Source organism: Colias croceus, chromosome 6 (genome assembly GCF_905220415.1).
Source record: "Colias croceus chromosome 6, ilColCroc2.1".
NCBI lineage: Eukaryota > Metazoa > Arthropoda > Insecta > Lepidoptera > Pieridae > Colias > Colias croceus.
In genome coordinates this window covers 2,957,062-2,975,336 of record NC_059542.1, presented here as the reverse complement: position 1 = coordinate 2,975,336, position 18,275 = coordinate 2,957,062, and the positions used below count along the sequence as shown (strand labels likewise).

General features: G+C 33.3%; 4 protein-coding genes across 8 annotated transcripts in view; 2 read left to right on the top strand and 2 right to left on the bottom strand.

The window, feature by feature from the left end:
• Positions 1-3,028: 3,028 nt before the first annotated feature.
• On the bottom strand, positions 3,029-3,926 carry LOC123692747. The gene is made up of 2 exons (XM_045637538.1): positions 3,901-3,926; positions 3,029-3,766 (listed from the first exon to the last, which is right to left on the bottom strand). Exon 2 carries the CDS (start codon positions 3,754-3,756, stop codon positions 3,073-3,075), a length of 684 nt encoding a protein of 227 aa, XP_045493494.1. The 5' UTR covers positions 3,757-3,766; positions 3,901-3,926; the 3' UTR covers positions 3,029-3,072.
• A 665-nt stretch (positions 3,927-4,591) lies between these two features.
• The window catches only part of LOC123692824 (calcyphosin-like protein), a 38,499-nt gene continuing 24,815 nt past the window's right edge, over positions 4,592-18,275 (bottom strand). Inside the window, exons 1-8 of one of the 5 annotated variants that reach the window (XM_045637619.1) lie at positions 15,568-15,589; positions 12,850-12,930; positions 8,082-8,235; positions 7,302-7,398; positions 6,800-6,880; positions 5,760-5,884; positions 5,230-5,314; positions 4,592-4,965 (exon numbers count right to left, since the gene is read on the bottom strand). In XM_045637619.1, coding sequence (XP_045493575.1) covers positions 4,864-4,965; positions 5,230-5,314; positions 5,760-5,884; positions 6,800-6,880; positions 7,302-7,398; positions 8,082-8,235; positions 12,850-12,930; positions 15,568-15,589 — 747 coding nt within the window. In that variant the 3' untranslated portion in view covers positions 4,592-4,863. Of the gene's footprint in view, positions 4,966-5,229; positions 5,315-5,759; positions 5,885-6,799; positions 6,881-7,301; positions 7,399-8,081; positions 8,236-9,236; positions 9,378-12,849; positions 12,931-13,737; positions 13,841-14,684; positions 14,840-15,567; positions 15,590-18,275 lie in introns of those variants that run through there. The other 4 variants (XM_045637621.1, XM_045637622.1, XM_045637618.1 and 1 more) reach the window with 4 other exon arrangements.
• On the top strand, positions 16,071-17,413 carry LOC123692825 (18S rRNA aminocarboxypropyltransferase). The gene has a single exon (XM_045637623.1). The coding sequence runs from the start codon at positions 16,216-16,218 to the stop codon at positions 16,951-16,953; it is 738 nt and encodes a 245-aa protein (XP_045493579.1). The 5' UTR covers positions 16,071-16,215; the 3' UTR covers positions 16,954-17,413.
• LOC123692826 (protocadherin-like wing polarity protein stan) overlaps positions 18,088-18,275 on the top strand; it is a 136,570-nt gene continuing 136,382 nt past the window's right edge. The window contains exon 1 of the mRNA XM_045637624.1: positions 18,088-18,245. The gene's annotated coding sequence lies outside the window, so the exon portion shown is untranslated. The remainder of the gene's footprint in view (positions 18,246-18,275) is intronic.

Sequence of the window (18,275 nt, the reverse complement as noted above, 5' to 3'; positions counted from 1 at the left end):
TTGAGCATTGCCATGAGGCTTGTGAAGTTTTACGCTTATATTTACTAACTATCTGAAAGGAAAAAGCAAATTCTAAAGCAAAAAATTAATAAAAGAATGTAACATTTTAGCGGACGGGGCAAAGCGGGCGCGTGCCCGCTTTACCCTGCCCGCTATGCCTTTTTCGACATTTGAAAGGTTCAGACGAAATTCTAGCCTCAAGATTTTTAGACATGTGGATTTTTATGGAACCACAATACAGCCAGAAAGCCACTTAATAACTAACAAATTTTGATTAAAGGATTGTAAAGACCAAAATAAAAAGAACACATATTACATACCTTGCAATATTTTTCAAAAATCATCGAAAAACATTTATTTGTTGCAGCTTGTAAATGCGTGCTCGCAAGCGAATCGAACGAATGCTGCGAGGTGGGCTAGGGGTGCGGGGATCGTGCTCACGTGTCGCGCGCGCGCCATTATTTAAAATTTCGATACTATACTGAGTGCCCGCTTTAGGCTCTATGCCCACTTTAGGCCTCCTTCCCCTAAGTAGAAACGAAGTCAATTGTGTTCTGAATTGATTTAATGAAAAAGCAAATACATTTTAACCACATTATACATAGGAAATTAGTTTTCTTACATCGTTGTTCCGTTAAAGTAGAGTTCATTTTTTAGACCTTTTCCTAGTATTTTGTTCCTTTTCAGTTTATCGATAATGGCATACTTATGAAACTCTTTTACAGAGTAATTGAAATCAGTGCTATTCAAAGACACTGTTGAAGTTGCTCGCGAACGATTATTTAATCTTACTGGAATTTCTTTGAAATTGGTCTTATTCTTAACATCTATATTTTTGAGATTCATGCTTTTTAGATCATTTACTACCTCCTGTATTGAATTGCTCGTAGAATCGTAGAAATAATCTTCGTCGTCGGACTGTATTTCTCTGTATTTGTCCAGATATCTCTCTATTTTACTTTTGGATATAGTATAATGTCTTTGTCTTTTGTCATTTTTTTTAGCTGAATCAGTAATATTTTTGGTAGGTTTTTTATCAACAAAATTGCAGGCATCTTGCTTTATTTTGCTGAATATTTTACAGGGTTGTAAGCCCAGGTCTAAGAAGAAACTTTCTATCCAGTGTGTGTAGTAGAAAATTATTGTAACAAGAATGATACAAACAATAATAGCCCCATTGTAGATGCAATATGAGCCCATTTTCGGTGTACAGCCTGAGGAACAACTTCCAGATTTAAGACATTGTTTAGCGAAGCAGAATGCGCAGCACATAGGTAATAGAGAACAAAATTGTAGTATCATCGATATGTAACTATGAACTGTATGAATTGAAAGGCGTATTAAATCTTCAATCGCATACAGCGTTGCGATAAACACCCTTGATATCATTTGCAGAGCACAAATTATTGGAACATAAATCGTATAGCACATTATAAGTTGCTTTTAGTTCAGATCATAAATTGGATATATTTTTTTTAGTTTAATTTTAATGTTTTTCATTTTTTTTGATACTTTAAAATTTTCATATAGTTACAAAACTGGTGATGGTACTTCCTTCAATTTACATTTTAGAATGACATTTCGTTGACAATGTAATTTTTAGTTTACTTGTTTTAATTATTTTTAATTTCCTGTGAATTTCCTGCGTGGATGCAGCATTTTTTGAAATCTTACATGCCATTTAAAAATGTATGTCGATGTCGACACTCGATACCATGTATTAAATATATATATATATATATATACTAGCGGTCCGCCCCGGCTTCGCCCGTGGTACATATTAACGTTTTCTCTACATAAGAACCATCCTCGTACTTCAAGGAATATAATAAAAAAAGAATTATCGAAATCGGTTCAGCCGTTCTCGAGTTATGGAATTACAACGAAAAGTGGCATTGATTTTTATATATTAAAAAAAAATATATATATATATATATATATCTCAATTCCATAATACACGGGTACCATCATAAGGAAGGTACCCGGTCCTTTGGAAGGCTTACGTGGGGACACGGATCCAACACGCAGAGGCCCTTTCGAGAACTTTACTGTGTTGTGGGACACCAGCCGCAGCCTGCCCATGACTGCACTATAGAGATACAGCCCTGGGCAGTCCGCGGCCGATGTAGGATTATTGCAAGATAAGGAAACAAAATAAACTGGGCTATGGAATGGGATGTTAATGGACCGGAATTAAGGACTATGGAAGACTATGGCACCTGCCTTTCTACTGAGATATAGCAAAAAATTGTTGGCAGGTGGTGACTCGCCCTCTCACTGTATGGGCCCCCGAAATAAGTCGCTGCAGTAGTGCGACAAGGGGGCAACATATTGTGAGCAGCTAAGGGTGGAGAGGCGTCCCTGGACTTTAAACTCCGATCACGCGCTCCCTGAGGGTCCAGCATCACGTGCCCACTCGCCACTTACGCTTCGCATCCACCCTTCGAGCTAAAAGCTCTCGCTACTCCCCGACACCCCGCCACAAGGTGTCCTGCGGGTTGACTGATTGCACGGGTGGAATATCTATTGTCACATAGACAATAGATATTCCAACCGTGGGCGATGGGGTCGTCACATCCCTACGCCATATATATATATGTACTTATGTTATAATCTAATGTTTTTAGTAGGTGTCTATTTAACTATTACAAATAAGCTCTCATTATCATCAGAATAATATGTTGTACAACATCTGATGTTCAGTATAGTGCAGGACCACCTAATGACCCCATAGCACACCCATTTAGTTAACGAACATGTAAAGCAAATCGTCAATCAATCTATACATAAATCTTCGCAGATATTCTACCTATGTGAAAATAAAATAATAAAACTTCAAAACTGCTTGACTAATTCTCATGAAATTTTGTGTGCACCTCGGGTAGGTCTGAAAATCTAAAAATATCTATTTTTTTTATTCCTCTGAATGATAAGATTAAGGCAGAAATCAGAACAACGTTTGCCGGGACAGCTACAATATATTATGAGAACAAGAACAGAAAAAGTACACATTTATAAACTTTATTAAACACAAACATATTAAATTATATAGTCGTGACAATAGTCGACAAATTAAAAGTTAGATAATATTGTTGTCCAATTCTTGTTACTACTAGGATTTTCAGTTCGTCCTAAAAGCTTCGGGAAGAAGAAATTATTTCTTAACACAGTATTCTTTTCTTCTGTTGGTTCAGATACTGATTCAGCATCTGCTTCTAAAATATACTCTTGAGTTGGGTTTTCATTTAACGTTTCAGCTGTTGACAGGGCTTCATAATACAGGAAGGTAGGTTCTGAATAAGTTGTCGTATCCGTTTCATCTGTGTAATCGCTTTCATTTCTAGAACACTCTGTAATATCACCGGGGGTGGGCACAAATCTCAATTGGGTGCTCCGTGTTTTGATGTAGCCTAAGCTGTAGAATATTTTGTCTAAAACGCCTGTCGCTCTGAAGATGAAGAAGAGGATGATAATCGCGATAGCGGACATGATGCAGTCGCAGGCGCCTCCCCTGTTAACTGGGCAGGGTCCACCACCACCACACATAAAACATTTCAACCGTGCCGTAAGCAAGAACACTGCGCAAATCGGTATCAATGATATCATTTGGAGAAGGAATGATATGAAGTTGTACAGGGTCTGCAGTATCATTCGTATCAGATTCTCCAACATGAGGATGACGGTCATAAAGACACGTACAAGCATTTGGATACCGCATATTACGGTTTGCAGGACCGCGTGCACCGTTCGACACATCTTGAAATTGCTGAAAATAGAGTATCATATAATTTAAACGTATTTTATTGATAAAAAACTAGATCTATTTAGAATAATATTGCAAGTTAACAGGAAGGGTTCAATTTGTTTGTACACAGATCACACGGACTAAGTAATACTTACTTTTATTTATTTTATGCGGGTTAATTTATTTCAACATACTTATGGCAACATACAATAACATTTTTGGATACAATTGAAAAATTCACAAAAAATAGCACAATGACACAACAACTATCAAAACATAATTATTCTATCATTGATATCAAATTTTATCCAGAGAGTAAATTTAAATCAAGCAATAAACAGTAGATTTCTGTACTTTATTTTTTTTATGGATATTTTATTGTCACTGGAGAGTCGCGATTAGTTCGCAGACAAATCTGCGAGGGAATTTATTGGTTCTCGGTTGCAAAAATCTTGAAATTCAAGAAACTGCGGAGTGCGATTCTCCTGGAATTTTTTGCCAAAAACAACATCGTTATGGAATGAATTACCATCTGAGGTGTTCCCAAGCGTCTTTGACAAGGAAACCTTCAAAAAAAGGGCATATAAATTTCTTAAAAAGCCGGCAACACATTCGCGGTGCCCCTGACAACGCGAATGCTTAGGGGCGGCGGGCACTTTCCATCAGGTGACCCGCGGCCCGCCTGCTCGCTTTCCCGCTTAAATTTAAAAAAAAAACTTTAAAGCGATAAGTATATTTTGCAGTACATAGTTTCTACTCCACCATGCTTTTAAATCTTGAAATCATCCACACTAATTTTAAAATAAGAAAGATTTCTATGGGCGGATACAAAAATAAAACAACACAAATTTTTAACCATTTATTAAAATAATCACGCAATAATAATTTAATAAATCTTTTAATATTTTTTTATAATAATATAATAATATATAAACAGTGCAAGGATAGTACGCTTGTTTAACCCGTTTTCTTAATTTAAATGCGACAAAAAATGTTACTAAATTTGCACCTTCAAATTGCGCATGAGTCGAAACAAGCCATAATATATCTATCTCTCTTTTACATGAAACGTGTTAGGGATATTGAGGTGTGAGAGAAGGACGGATATATGTTCTCGCTTACAGCTTGTAAGCTTGACGCATCATTAAATCGAAATAGCAATCATTGTCTATGGAGACGCTGATCCCGCTGTAATAGTTCATAAACTCCTCGAGGGTCACCTGAAATATTTTTTCAAATGTTTAAAAAATCATTTTAGTGATGGGATTTTTGCGATAAGTAAATTATATAATAACTCTCATCCTTGTGTCAAAAAAGAAACACAATTTAATGCGATGAAAATAAGAATGGGAACAGTTTAGCGCCATATTCCGACGTCATAGATCCTTTCAATTCAAAAGAAATGAAACTCAATAAAAAAATACTCTACAACTCTTTGAAAGAGTGTTCTCCTTTTTTATATTTAAAAAAAGGAAAAGACAAACCTTTCCATCGATGGATCCCTCCGTTTCGAAATTAGCGAGGAACTTATTCAGAACCTGGTCTGCGGTCTCTTCGCCGCTCATGTATCTTTAAATGTAAAGATAAATAATTAATTAACATGATTGTTTCAGATACTAGCTATGCCCCGCGGTTTCACCCGCGTGGCTATGCTTCTGTAAGTCTTAGCGTGACGATATATAGACTATAGCCTTCCTCGACAAATGGGCTATCTAACATCGAAATAATTTTTCAATTCGGACCAGTTATAGTTCCTGAGTAATCTCAGCGCGTTCAAACAAACAAACAAACAAACTCTTCAGCGTTATAATATTAGTATAGATTTGAGCTAGGTTATCCGTTATAGCTGTCTATAGAAATGACACGCGATTAAAACTAGCTACTTTTGGATTTACTTTGGGGTTTATACCCAACTGCTACTAGACTCCTAGACCAATGTAATATGCAATTAGAAGGATAACATAAAAATTTTGCAAAGCCATTCTGTTACATATATTATTTTTATTTGATTTACCTTGGATTCGATTTAACAGCATACACATTGCGTATATCATCGATGGTGATCACTCCATCACCAGTTTTGTCCAGTTTCTTGAACGCCTGTTCCACTATCGCGCGACGAGATTCCGACATTGGCGGCTGGAATATATTAAATTAAAATTATTTCTATCCATACTAATATTATAAATGCGAAAGTAACTCTGTCTGTCTGTCTGTCTGTTACTCAATCACGCCTAAACTACTGAACCAATTTTCATGAAATTTGGTATGGAGATATTTAGATACCCGAGAAAGGACATAGGCTACTTTTTATCCCGGGAAAATGACGCAATCCCGGAAATCCCACGGGAACGGGAACTATGCGGGTTTTTCTTTCAAAACGAGGGTGAAGTCGCGGGCGGAAAGCTAGTTTATTATAATTTAGAGATACATTTATAGGCCGGTTGCAGAGCTTCACCGACCATCAGTGCGTACGTCAGTCGCGCTTGTCATATGTATGGAAATACGCGTGCGTATGGTCGGTCTAGCTATGAACGGTTTTATGAATTCCCATACATATGACAAGCGCGACTGACGTACGCACTGATGGTCGGTCAAGCCTTGCAACCGGCCATAATATTTAGAGAGGGCCTTTTTTTCAAACTGTTAGTTTATACATATATGGGATAACGTGTAAGTACCTAGATTTTTATTTAAGTTAGACTTAGAGGGGACTTTGTTTTCAGGGTTATTTCTAAGTTTGTTCTGAAATTATAGCTTTCAATAGACTCTGAATTTATATATTTTTGAAGTGAAACTTCTTTAGGCGCGTTGAGAGTAAAATTTCAAGGTCGCGTCATGACAATACATAATAATATTGCAAAACTGTGATACAGTCATGTCATGTGATAAATCGACGATTTTGGTATCTTTGAATCTTGCCAAAGAAGTTACACTTCTGAAACGTGTGCTCGGCACACATGTACTTTTTTTTGTAATAGGTATCTACTGTCACGCAGCCTTCTAAATATTGTATTTTATCACAAAAATATAACAAATACAGTTACTCCTTACCCGAATATGGACGAGAAACTCATCAAGACTGATGGATCCGCTCTTATCCGTATCAAATTGGTTGAACAAATTTTCTGCATCCTGGAGAAACGAAAAATATTGAATTTATATTTATTTTCATGTTTAATAACAATAGCGTTTAAACACTCCTATTTTTAATGATAAAGGCATTATTGATAAATTATTTCAATGCAAATATTTAGGAATTTGATTTAAACAATTCCGATTGTTGTATTCAACTTTTATGAATATTTAATACCTCTGCCATTACTACTAGAACTAATACAGAATGATTTTTTGATAAAGTACTTATCCAGAAAATCATAGAACTAGATTTTTAAAGAAACTAATAGGCATTGACCTACGCTACAGCAGAGAGTTGAATATGTGGAATACATAAGATTATGACCAAAAGAAAATGGCCTTGATAATAAAGACAAATCATGGTGATTCTATTGATGATTATGCTGATGCCGAAGTTTCGTATAATATACATATTTACCGCTTTGCTCAGTTCGAGGCCAGTTTCTTTGAGGCCATTGATAAACTCCTCTTTGTTGAGCTGCTTGCTGCCATCGTCGTCCATTCTACGGAATACTCTGAAATTTTTGAAAATAAATAGTCAGTTAATCGAGACGTAACGTCAAGAGAATTTGAGGCTTACCATAGTACATATTATATTAGGCATCAGTGATCAAACAAACATCTACTAAAGAATTGCTAGTTAGGGGATAATCATAAGTAGGATTGATTTAACGAAATAACATCCATCATCAAAAGCATACTGAGTCTAAAAAATTGGTGATTTGTATTATCATTAATCACATTCCACTAGGACCTGTGTAGATAAAAAGCAAAATCAAGCAATAAATATTATAGGCTTTATCTAAAAGTCTGATAGGATTATACATAATCGCACAGAACTATATTTACCTAATTTAACATTTTGCCATATAATTACAAAAACACACATTCAGCCCTTATATTATATTAAAGCCTTGTCGAAATATTTAGGACGAAGACGACACACCAAATTAATTGCCACTTTAACATTGTACCAACATGGACACTACACGTAACGTCTAAAAATTAAAGAAGTTTCAGAAGTGAAACTTCTTTGGCAAGATTCAAAGATACCAAAATCGTCTCCTTACTCCATGACGTGACGATATTGCCATGACGCAACCTTGAAATTTTACTCTCAACGAAGTTTCACTTTAAAAATTATTTAATTTCTTAGTGTAGTTATAAATTATAATACTTGCGTAAAACCAATAACTACCTCCCCAGCCCCAAGATCCCGACAGCCCCCCTTGACAAGCAGAGCAGCCGCAACTTCTCCAGGGGATCTGTTGTATTCGCCAACGCCCTGGTGCTCTTCTGCATGAGCTCCTCATCCTGGCGAGTGGAAGCGGATTGCGGCCGGTGCATCGCTACTACGGGTTACATTTTTGTAATGTGAGACAATTATTTTATGGCAACTATAGTGTAGAATTATTGAGGACAAATTATAATAGAAAAGCTTTTATAAGACCACTATAACTTGATTACGATTTGTACAGGCATAAAAAGCTTCGATTAAAAGTTAAACATGCACATTATTAAATTTCACATCAAGCCGTTGTCGCAACTTGGAAAGAACTGAGCCCGAGATATTACAACTTAAAGTAAAAATATTTTACATGACATATTAAAAAAAAAACGCATAAAACAACATAATATGATAAGAAATAATAAAGCAAAATCAATAATTCTCTGAAGACCAACAAACAATCATCAAAACGTAAATATAACATACGGTACGGTAAAATACAATGGACCTTGATACCTTCTCAATTAAATCTAATAAGATTTGAAAATGCTATAAAATATAAAGTTTCAGTACCTACGCGCCCACGAGCGCTACATTTTAAAGTAATTACTAGCAACCCTGGTAAACACCTTTAAGTTAGAGCCAACATTATCTATTGGGGTTAAAAACCCGGCGATACCAATCAATATCGACCTTTTTAATAATGTAACTTATTGTCCTACATAGGCATTATGAAACGCGTAACTAAGGATATTTTCATTTATAAAATTAATATAATATACTAAAATAACACAGTTACTGATATTTCATAATCATAGTGTTTTAGAAAACTACAAAATATTATTTCCAAACTTTCCGATTAATTTTTCCGGAATAGCTAATAATAATATTATACGCATAACCATACCATACATAAATATTAAAAAATAAGTACATATTTCAATGTTCACTAAAAATCAAATCAGATCCTAAACTAATTACTGTGCTCAAAAGCAAGGAAATTCCCCATTTACAAGCCCTAAGATTCAAGAATCAAGCCTTGAAATATCAAAAGAAAGCCTTTCGAGCGTTTATTACGTATCTAAATAACCAATCCCCTGTAACTTCAATTAAATTTAAACTTACTATTCGACGTCGTCCTGTATTTAGCACGATACATGATGATGGAGCCACTAAAAAACTAAACTAACAATTCAATTCAGAGACATTTCACGCAAACAAAAACACTGAAAGTTCGTAAACGTCTTCATAGTTCAAGGGGTTTGTTACGACTGGCCTCACTATGTGTTCCTATACATTTAGTGTACATCTACTAATAGTAATTAGGTACGTATACTACTATAGATACAGAGCTAGTGGTATGTTCCCAAAGGAATCAACCTATTAAAACAGCCGATCCCATATTCTGTAATTCGTAATTTTTCCAACGTAGTGGTAATTTATTGAGGCCAGACGAATGATAAATTACTTTGAGAACCTAATTAGTTAATACTATTACAAGGTAACGATGTATAAAGTGAAATATAACTCCAGTAGGTAGCTCTACATATTATATAAAGCTTAATATTTTTCAGGATATTTTTTTATATTGATAATCCTCAATTGTTTCGGGAAAATTTTTGAGATACTTTTTATTTCAAAAAACAGAAACCGTAAGTAATTTCCCTATATATTTTGATTTATAATGATTCTTTTCAATCATCCTTTGCTATGTAGGTAGCTCTACAGCTCTTAAACTTTTCTTTATGACTTTAAAGGTTTTCTTTCACTCCTTTATCTATTCCAAAAATGACATGAAACCAAAACAGTCCCTTTACCGGTTATTTAACCTTGAATCAGAAAGGTACATGAATTCTTTTAATTAAAAGTATGAGTCTTTTATGAGAAGCGTGACAAACGCTTTTACCAAATTTGGTAGGTCAAGTTTTCCTTTTGTTACCTCAGTTCAGGGACATACGAAGCTAAGCTGCGGTGAATATCCTTCAGCGAATACATTACATTGCCCAAAAACGAATTCTGGCTACAGATCTTATCGTAAATAATACGTTTTAGTCACTTTTGTGTTTGGAGAAAATTAATGCTTGGGTACTTTTAGCGTTTAGCTACTGTTAAGAATGTGTATACCTATTGGGTATATGAATTCAACATAAATGCAGTAACTAAGTAAACTAAGTAATAGGTTTTGAAAGGAAATTATCTTCAGCCAGCATATTATAATATGTTTCCATTACACCACCTCTTGGCTCCTAATCCTATGAAGGTTTAGTTTGTGATAGCAAGATGTGGAACATTTTACCAAAGACGGCTTTACATCTTGGACATTTTCTTCACGAACTTTACCTTCTTCTATCATTATAATATGAATGGTTTTGGAACTTGAGCCAGCTATGAGTTAACGTTCTTTATTAGTAAAAAAGTTTAATAGTTACTACCTATTGAGCGTTATTAATAAGTTGCGGGTACAATAATTACTATACTTTATAGATTTTTATTTTTTTTTTCACATTACTATAGGGAGAAGTAAGGGCTCGAATTGTATGATGTCTTATAATAAGTTGCGGGTACAATACTATACTTCATAGCTTTTTATTAATTTTTTCACACCACTATAGGGTAAAGTAAGGGCTCGAATTGTATGATGTCGTGTGTCGGTCGCGTGCTGAAATGTATTCCAAAATAAATAGCATGCCAACGATTTTATTACTCACACAACACAATTAACAATCGACGGCTGATTAGTGTAATGAATAATGTTTGTTTTCAATTTTCACTGTAAAAAGGTTACGAATACCAACCCCTATGCATTGAATGGCGCTTGAAATCTATCTACATATAATATATATTTATTTAAAAAATCATATAAGCAAAGAAATAAATTAAAATGTCTATAAATACATATGAATTTTTTTTCTGGGTAAAAATAAGATATCGAAATAGGCGATTCGAAATGTAGGCTATTTAGTTAAACGGATAGCTTAAGTTTTACAATATTAAACCCTTTTAATAATGAAAACTAGATCTTACTGACGCACTAATTGTTGTTTACAAAATCATTATGTGTAAGAAGAGGGACGCGTAGTAATAATTACTTTTAGCCCACTTTACTGTAATAATTGTTTTATGTACGCAGTATAGGTACCTACGTAGTTTAGTTCTTGTTGTCTTATCGATATTAAAACTCATTTATAATAAAAATATTTTCTTATTTACACAAAGGCTAATTGCGAGGTAACTATTTGATTACTTAAAAGTTAAAACTAACAAAACTCATGTTTTTATTTTTTACTAACCATTTTAATTTTTATGCTAAGTTCAAACGTCGAATATAATAAAATAATAATACAAAATTTACCTATCTACTAACTAGGTATAATTATTTTAGTACCTAATAAAGTTATCCTCTATTATTTTTTCATTTAATTTGAAATAGATAAGAAAAGTGTGTTCATCGATCGATATTTTATTTATACCTACATACCTATTAAACCAGTCAATACTAATGTGAATACCTTCGGCTCTACAGACGCAAGTCGTATTAGTAGATAATAATTATATCGATCTAGTATTTATGAATTATGAATCACATATACCATTAGGCTTATCTCAGATAATGTCCACTGTCATAGTCTAGAATTGTTATGTATTTGGTATTTCACGAATATGACTCATTTTATAGGCTTGGTTATTGGTGTATTGTCTACACTCTACATTGTGTGTTTTAAGTGACACAAAGTAGGTTATGTCTATATACATATACGTGTAATATAGCGTGATCTTTTAGATTTAATCCGAATTTAATTTACTATTAAGTACTTAACCATCTTTTACATTTAAAATTGAATACTTAATACCAAGTTATTTTTTCTATCTCTACTCTCTACTCTACTTTTTGTAAAGCAAGCCTATTTTTTTAAATAAGGTACTAAACTATTATACCTACTTACCTATTAAAAACCTGACTTTTAAAACTGAAAGTTTTCGTTCGTTTTACTCTAAAGCTTATCTATTTTGCATTTATTAAAATTTTACTAGTAAAATGAAAATATATGCTATAGGGAGCCGATACGTTAACAATTGAAAAGTGGTGTATGCCCGCATAATTATAGCCTTATCGAAGGGAAACGGTACTGTAAAGTGTAAACGTTGAAGCAATTAAAGTTGATCCTTACAAGTATCGACATACACGTAGGTACATACCTATTAAATATATATTTAAAACATACCATCAAAATAGTATTGTATCAACAAAAATAAAACATGTATTAACAAAGGCTCCACAATATCTAGTTCCTTAGACTCTTCTCTGATTTGGAATTTCTAGGAAACAAATTAAAAATATCTCGAACAAAATATAGAACACATTATGTACAAATACGAACTTTATTGCGAGTATTAATCGCATCACTCTTTATAACAGCAAAATGGCAAATATGTAATTGAAGCCATTTCATTTCCCATTGGTATTACCATAAATACCTACTGCTAAAAAATTAAATATAAATAATACCATTGTATAGAATGGCGCTTGAAATAATATATCTACATACAATATTTATTTAAAAAATCATAAATGCAAATTGCAAAGAAATAAATTAAAATGTCTATAAATACATATGAATTTTCTTGGTAAAAATAAGATATCGAAATAGGCGATTCGAAAGGTAGGCTATTTGAACGGATAACTCACACAACTAGTTATAGAATTTACGAATTTAACAACATAATATTATAAACTTACCAGCATCCATGATATTCAGCTGGCTATTGTCTTTATCGCCCTTCGCTGTAGGCTTCGACGAACTCTCGTAGTTGAAGCAAGCTGCAAACAAAAGACTCATATTAGCGCTGAGAAAAGCAAATTTCAGAGACAATAGGTTTCTTTTTGACATACATTATAGGTCGTGTTTAAATGGTGTCAGAAATAAATCTTTAGGTGAATAAATGAGTTTACAGCACAAAATAAAGTGTCTTTTAAACTGGAATAGGCATCTACAATTGATCAAATATCGTTTTATTTAGTTATCGATATTATTTTTAGCCGTGCTTAAATCTGTAACCTAAATGTATTTCTAGTATATTTATATATGTCGTAGGATTTTAACATCAATGAACATTATATTAATATGAATCAAAATAGACAACATACGCAATTGACTGCGTTAAAATTTGATAACCCTATCCTATGACGATCCTCAACAAGGTTTGGCTGCTTATTCACGTGGAACAAAGACAATCCATTCTATGCACAAAGCATCAAGCATGAAATATTTAGATCAATATATATGACCGTCTACAATGACCTATTAGTGATAGAGTGAATTCTAATTATTGCGTCAGATATTTTCCATTCATGAGTTTTCCGGTTCAATCGATCTTGGTTTGCATTTAGAAAATACTTAAAGGTATTATTGGTACTTATTGAAATAATTATTAAAAAGTAACATCTTTTTAACATAACTACCAAGCAGCATATTATAATGTGCATAGGCGCGTTTATACACATTACACAGTGAACACAAAAAAAACTTACCTACTCTTATTTTAATATCTATTATTTAACAAAAACAAATATGTATTAATTGAAAAAATAAAAATAAACATCTTGTACCATACATAAGTAACTTACCTTTCCCACCAAAAGTTTATCGTAAAATATTTACTCGCCGATTTGAACGGATGTCAAAGCGGCTATAGCTGAAAGCCACTGTCTCAATAATGATGTCTGAATACAATGTTACACGCTATGGGAAATCGATAGCTCTAATTATGCTATACCACAACATAATGTGAATAATTTAAAAGCTCTATTATTTTGCCGCATAAATCCATGATACGGTTGCTATCTCTACTTATATCTACTCACCTATACATATAATATTATATTAATCTCTAATAAATGACCTATAATTTTCGAAACAAAGCGATGAATTTAATTGATCCTTTGTCTTTGGACAGTAGGTAATTAAAAAGCTGCATTACTAGCGCTTACGCTTATGTACCTACAACACTAATAAAATGCAACGTGTTACGTGACAATGCAAGAGCTTTTACGACTCGTAGTTGAATATTTGAGTTTGAGTTTGACCGGTGGCAGGTAAATAGGTAGTAACATAGAAATGTAGTTACCTTGTTTTTTTTTCAAAAAAAATCCGATTGTATAGATAGATCACTTTTCTGTGATACCTAAACGTTTACACCAAAACCTAATTGGAATTCAATAGGTAGGTAACATCATAGGACTACAAACAAATTTTTTTTCAATTAAATAGGTAACTATATACCTAATAATTGTAATTGTATATATATACAATTATTGAAATGACACAGAAATAAATATCACCGAATTTAATTAAAGTACTATTTACCGTATCTACTACAAACTTAAAAGTACTTTAAAAAGACGAAGTATCTATGTATATCAATTTCAATTACTTGTTCTATAATATTAATTAAAACTTCCTAATTCAAAACATGCCTATCTCAAGGCATAACAAATTACATAAAACACCGGCAATTCTAATTCATTATTAATAATACCTATTATGTAATTTCAGTATGTAGGTACTAACTCACCTTATATAGTTACGTATAAGTATATTTGTAAGATTCGCTTCTGTGCGGATAGTTACGATAAAAAGATAAAAACAGGCACTATGAGGTAAAACACTGCAGATACTAGGGCAAGACTGGCATACGTAAGAGACTAGAATCTAGATGAAGCTATGACACATAGTACGACGTTGCAGAGGCGTGTAACCTTCATCCTTATTTGATACAGCCAAGTTTGTTTGTTAGGTAATATAATTATTAATTGTTTACTTCCGTTAGTTAATCATAAATTAGATGAAATCGCATATGCATATGAACCTCTCTGAACCTCGTTTCTCCTGCACATGAACCCGCGGGCGAAATCAAGTATGTATATGGCTTATACTTTATCCTGATAAATACGTAAGGTGTGGGTATACACCACTGCCAATTGTCTTCAAATCTGTTCAGTGGTTTTCGTGTGAAAGAGTACCAAACATATTAATATCCATACTACATTACTACCTATCCATTGAACTTTCTCGTTTATATTATTATCTAGTAGAATTGTAAGTTTATGTAGTAACATCAACTAGGTAGGTACTTAACTAATAACTATATTGTAACTATTATTAGTTGGCATCACGCATTTCATTCATACGATGAACAGTTCGACCTTAGTACCTTTAATGTTCACCAATGAAACGTTTTAAACTATAACATAGATCAGTTTTCGATATCATTGTGTAAACAAGTTTTATACATAATCTAAGATTACCTAGCGTTTTACGTACTGACTATAAACTACCTATTTAAATATAGTTTGTATAATTTAATTCGTAGTTAAATACATAATTAAATTTTACTTACGAGTCAATAACTGATTTTCATTAGCTCGAGTCCTAAAAACATAGAAATTTAAACATACCCGCCATGGAGGCGCTGCTCATACGTCCCCGAGTGAAATCAATTTTGAATAATTTATTGTCCACAGAAAAAAATTCACGCTGAATTAATAGTAATAAAATAGCTGAGTGTTTTTACTTTATTTCCAAGTATCAATGTGGATATTACTATAATTAGTATTAATAATAAAATAATTGCAAGAAATAATATTAGATGACATTATCTTTCAACATTATTTTTTCGAAGTTCTCCTCGGCCAGTATCATTTAATTTGTAATTACTAAGTAATTTGTTTTTATTAAAAAACAATATTTGATACAAAAAACCGAAATTAACAGGAAAGGTACTGTTTTTTATAATATTTTTTCGTTAAGCTAATAAACCTTAGAGTATATATTATAGATAGTATATATACTCTAAGTAATAAACGTTTTTAACTTATTACAATAATATTTTTTAAAATTACAGCAATTTCGTATTGGTAGCTCTGTGCAAAAGTGTCGTCTGTCATTGTCATTACGTTGACATAAACTGTCAAGTATTATCATGTGTCAAAAAGGCTGAAATGTTTTGCAACAAATAAACATTCTTCACTGTGTTTGATTTTTCTTTACTTTGATGAAAGTTGAAAAGAGTGTATTATTTATTTTTGGCTAAATGATAGAGAGCTATGGCGCCTGGTAAAAAGAATTCTGCGCGTGGCAAACGATCAAACCAGCACGTGCCTAGAGACTATGCAGAAAGGATGCAAGATTTAAGTGTCCAATCATCAGAAGAAAGCGACTCATCAAACAGTTCCGACGATGAAGGTTCTGAAGCCGAATTTGCTGTGAGCATGTGGGATTTAAATCACTGTGATCCGAAAAAATGTTCCGGTCGAAAACTACTGCGACATAACCTAATAAAAAACTTAAAATTGGGTCAGCGGTTTCAAGGATTGGTGCTCTCTCCTGTTGGTACACAATGCGTCAGTCCAAACGACAAGGATATTATTGAGAAGTTTGGTTTGGCTGTGATAGATTGTTCCTGGGCGAAAATCGACGAGACTCCGTTCAGTCGTATGAAGTCGCCACATCCGCGATTACTGCCGTTCTTAGTTGCGGCCAATCCAATTAATTACGGGAAGCCGTATCAATTGAGCTGTGTGGAAGCATTAGCTGCTGCCATGTTTATTACGGGTCATAAAAGGGAAGCAAAGTTCTATTTATCCAAATTCTCATGGGGACATTCATTTTTAGAGTTAAATTCGGAAGCCCTAGAAGCGTATGCTTTATGTACTGACAGTAAAAGTGTGCTAGAAGCACAGACTAAATATTTACAAGATGTTGAAAATGAAAAGGACACGAGATCAATGTGGCCATCAAGCAGTTCAGATTCAGGAACAGATAATGAGACTAACAAGTTATGATTTAACTATATTAGGATATACTTATTTAAGCTTTATTTTAAGTGTACTCAAGCCTGAATGGGCTGTGCCTCAACGGATTTTCGAAAATTTGTCAAATAAAATCACTGACAAGTGACGGAAACATTATGACACTGTAAAGCATAATTGAAAAATAATTTGTAATATAACGGCTGTTAACTAAACTCTACTTGTTAATCTTGTTACTAAATAATTTATAGTATTGTTAGCTATAGCTTGACTGCAAGTGTGTACCGCACCCTAAGTATGTGTGGTGAGACAGAGACCAGGTAAGAAAGAGCACGAGTTAGAAGTTAGAAAGGAATGGTACGGTTGGTACTCTCCTCCGCTTCACCGCGTACCTTAGGTGAGGTACTCCGGTACTTGTGATCAAGCTATAACAAGATCAATAAAATTATGAGAAAGCAATATTTCTATGTATTAAATATAAAATGTTGACAAATTGAGTGTTTTGATTTGTATTTATTAAAAAATGTTATCAGTTATCACACATTATTTTTTCATAATAATTATATATTATTGGACTTGCTGTGACTTTATCTGCATAGAATTGTTCAAGCAGCCTAAGTTATTTCTTATTACATCAGCTATCTGCCAGTGAAAGTTCTGTCAACATCAGAAAAGCAGATTAGCCAGATAAACACTCCTATCCTATTAATTTTTAGCTAAATGTTCTTTACTATAATATAATAATATGTATTTGGAATAATAGGTAGGTATTGAAAAAGAAACTCATTGGTGTTAGTACGAACTAATTTAATTATATTGTTAATCTCACAGAGCAAACATATCTTTTTCAGATCCATTTGCGAATTTTTTAATTTGATGAAAAAATACTTTGTTGTGTCTTCATGATTCTTTTTTTCCTATTGTTCAAAGATTTAATCAGAATTGAATTTAGCGCCATCTATTAAATTTTGTTAGAACTACATTGTAACCGCTAGGTATAAAACTTGGAACAGCGCCATCTAGAGTAAACATTTGTCAATATAAAAAGTTGCCTCACATTTCTAATAGATGGCGGTAATAACGTAGAGTCCGATTACCTCAAAGCTCTCATGTGTCCAGTCGTCGAGGTTTCGGTTACGATAAGTTTAGTTTGCTTTTGTAGTTCAAGTGTGGGAGTTGACTTATGTTGAGCGAAGTTATTGTTTGGAACACGCGATGTATTAAATAATACAATATATGTGTGAGTGATTTAATATTTTGTGTTTTCTGTGTAGTGTTTATGAGTGAACTTATTTGAGTGTAACGGACAATTTTCAACTGATAAGGTAACTTAGATAAGTAATTATATAAGTTAA

Coding starts and splice junctions, on each gene's coding strand:
- LOC123692747 (XM_045637538.1), bottom strand. CDS start 3,756: ATGTGTCGAACGGTGCACGCGGTCCTGCAAACCGTAATATGCGGTATC.
- LOC123692825 (XM_045637623.1), top strand. CDS start 16,216: ATGGCGCCTGGTAAAAAGAATTCTGCGCGTGGCAAACGATCAAACCAG.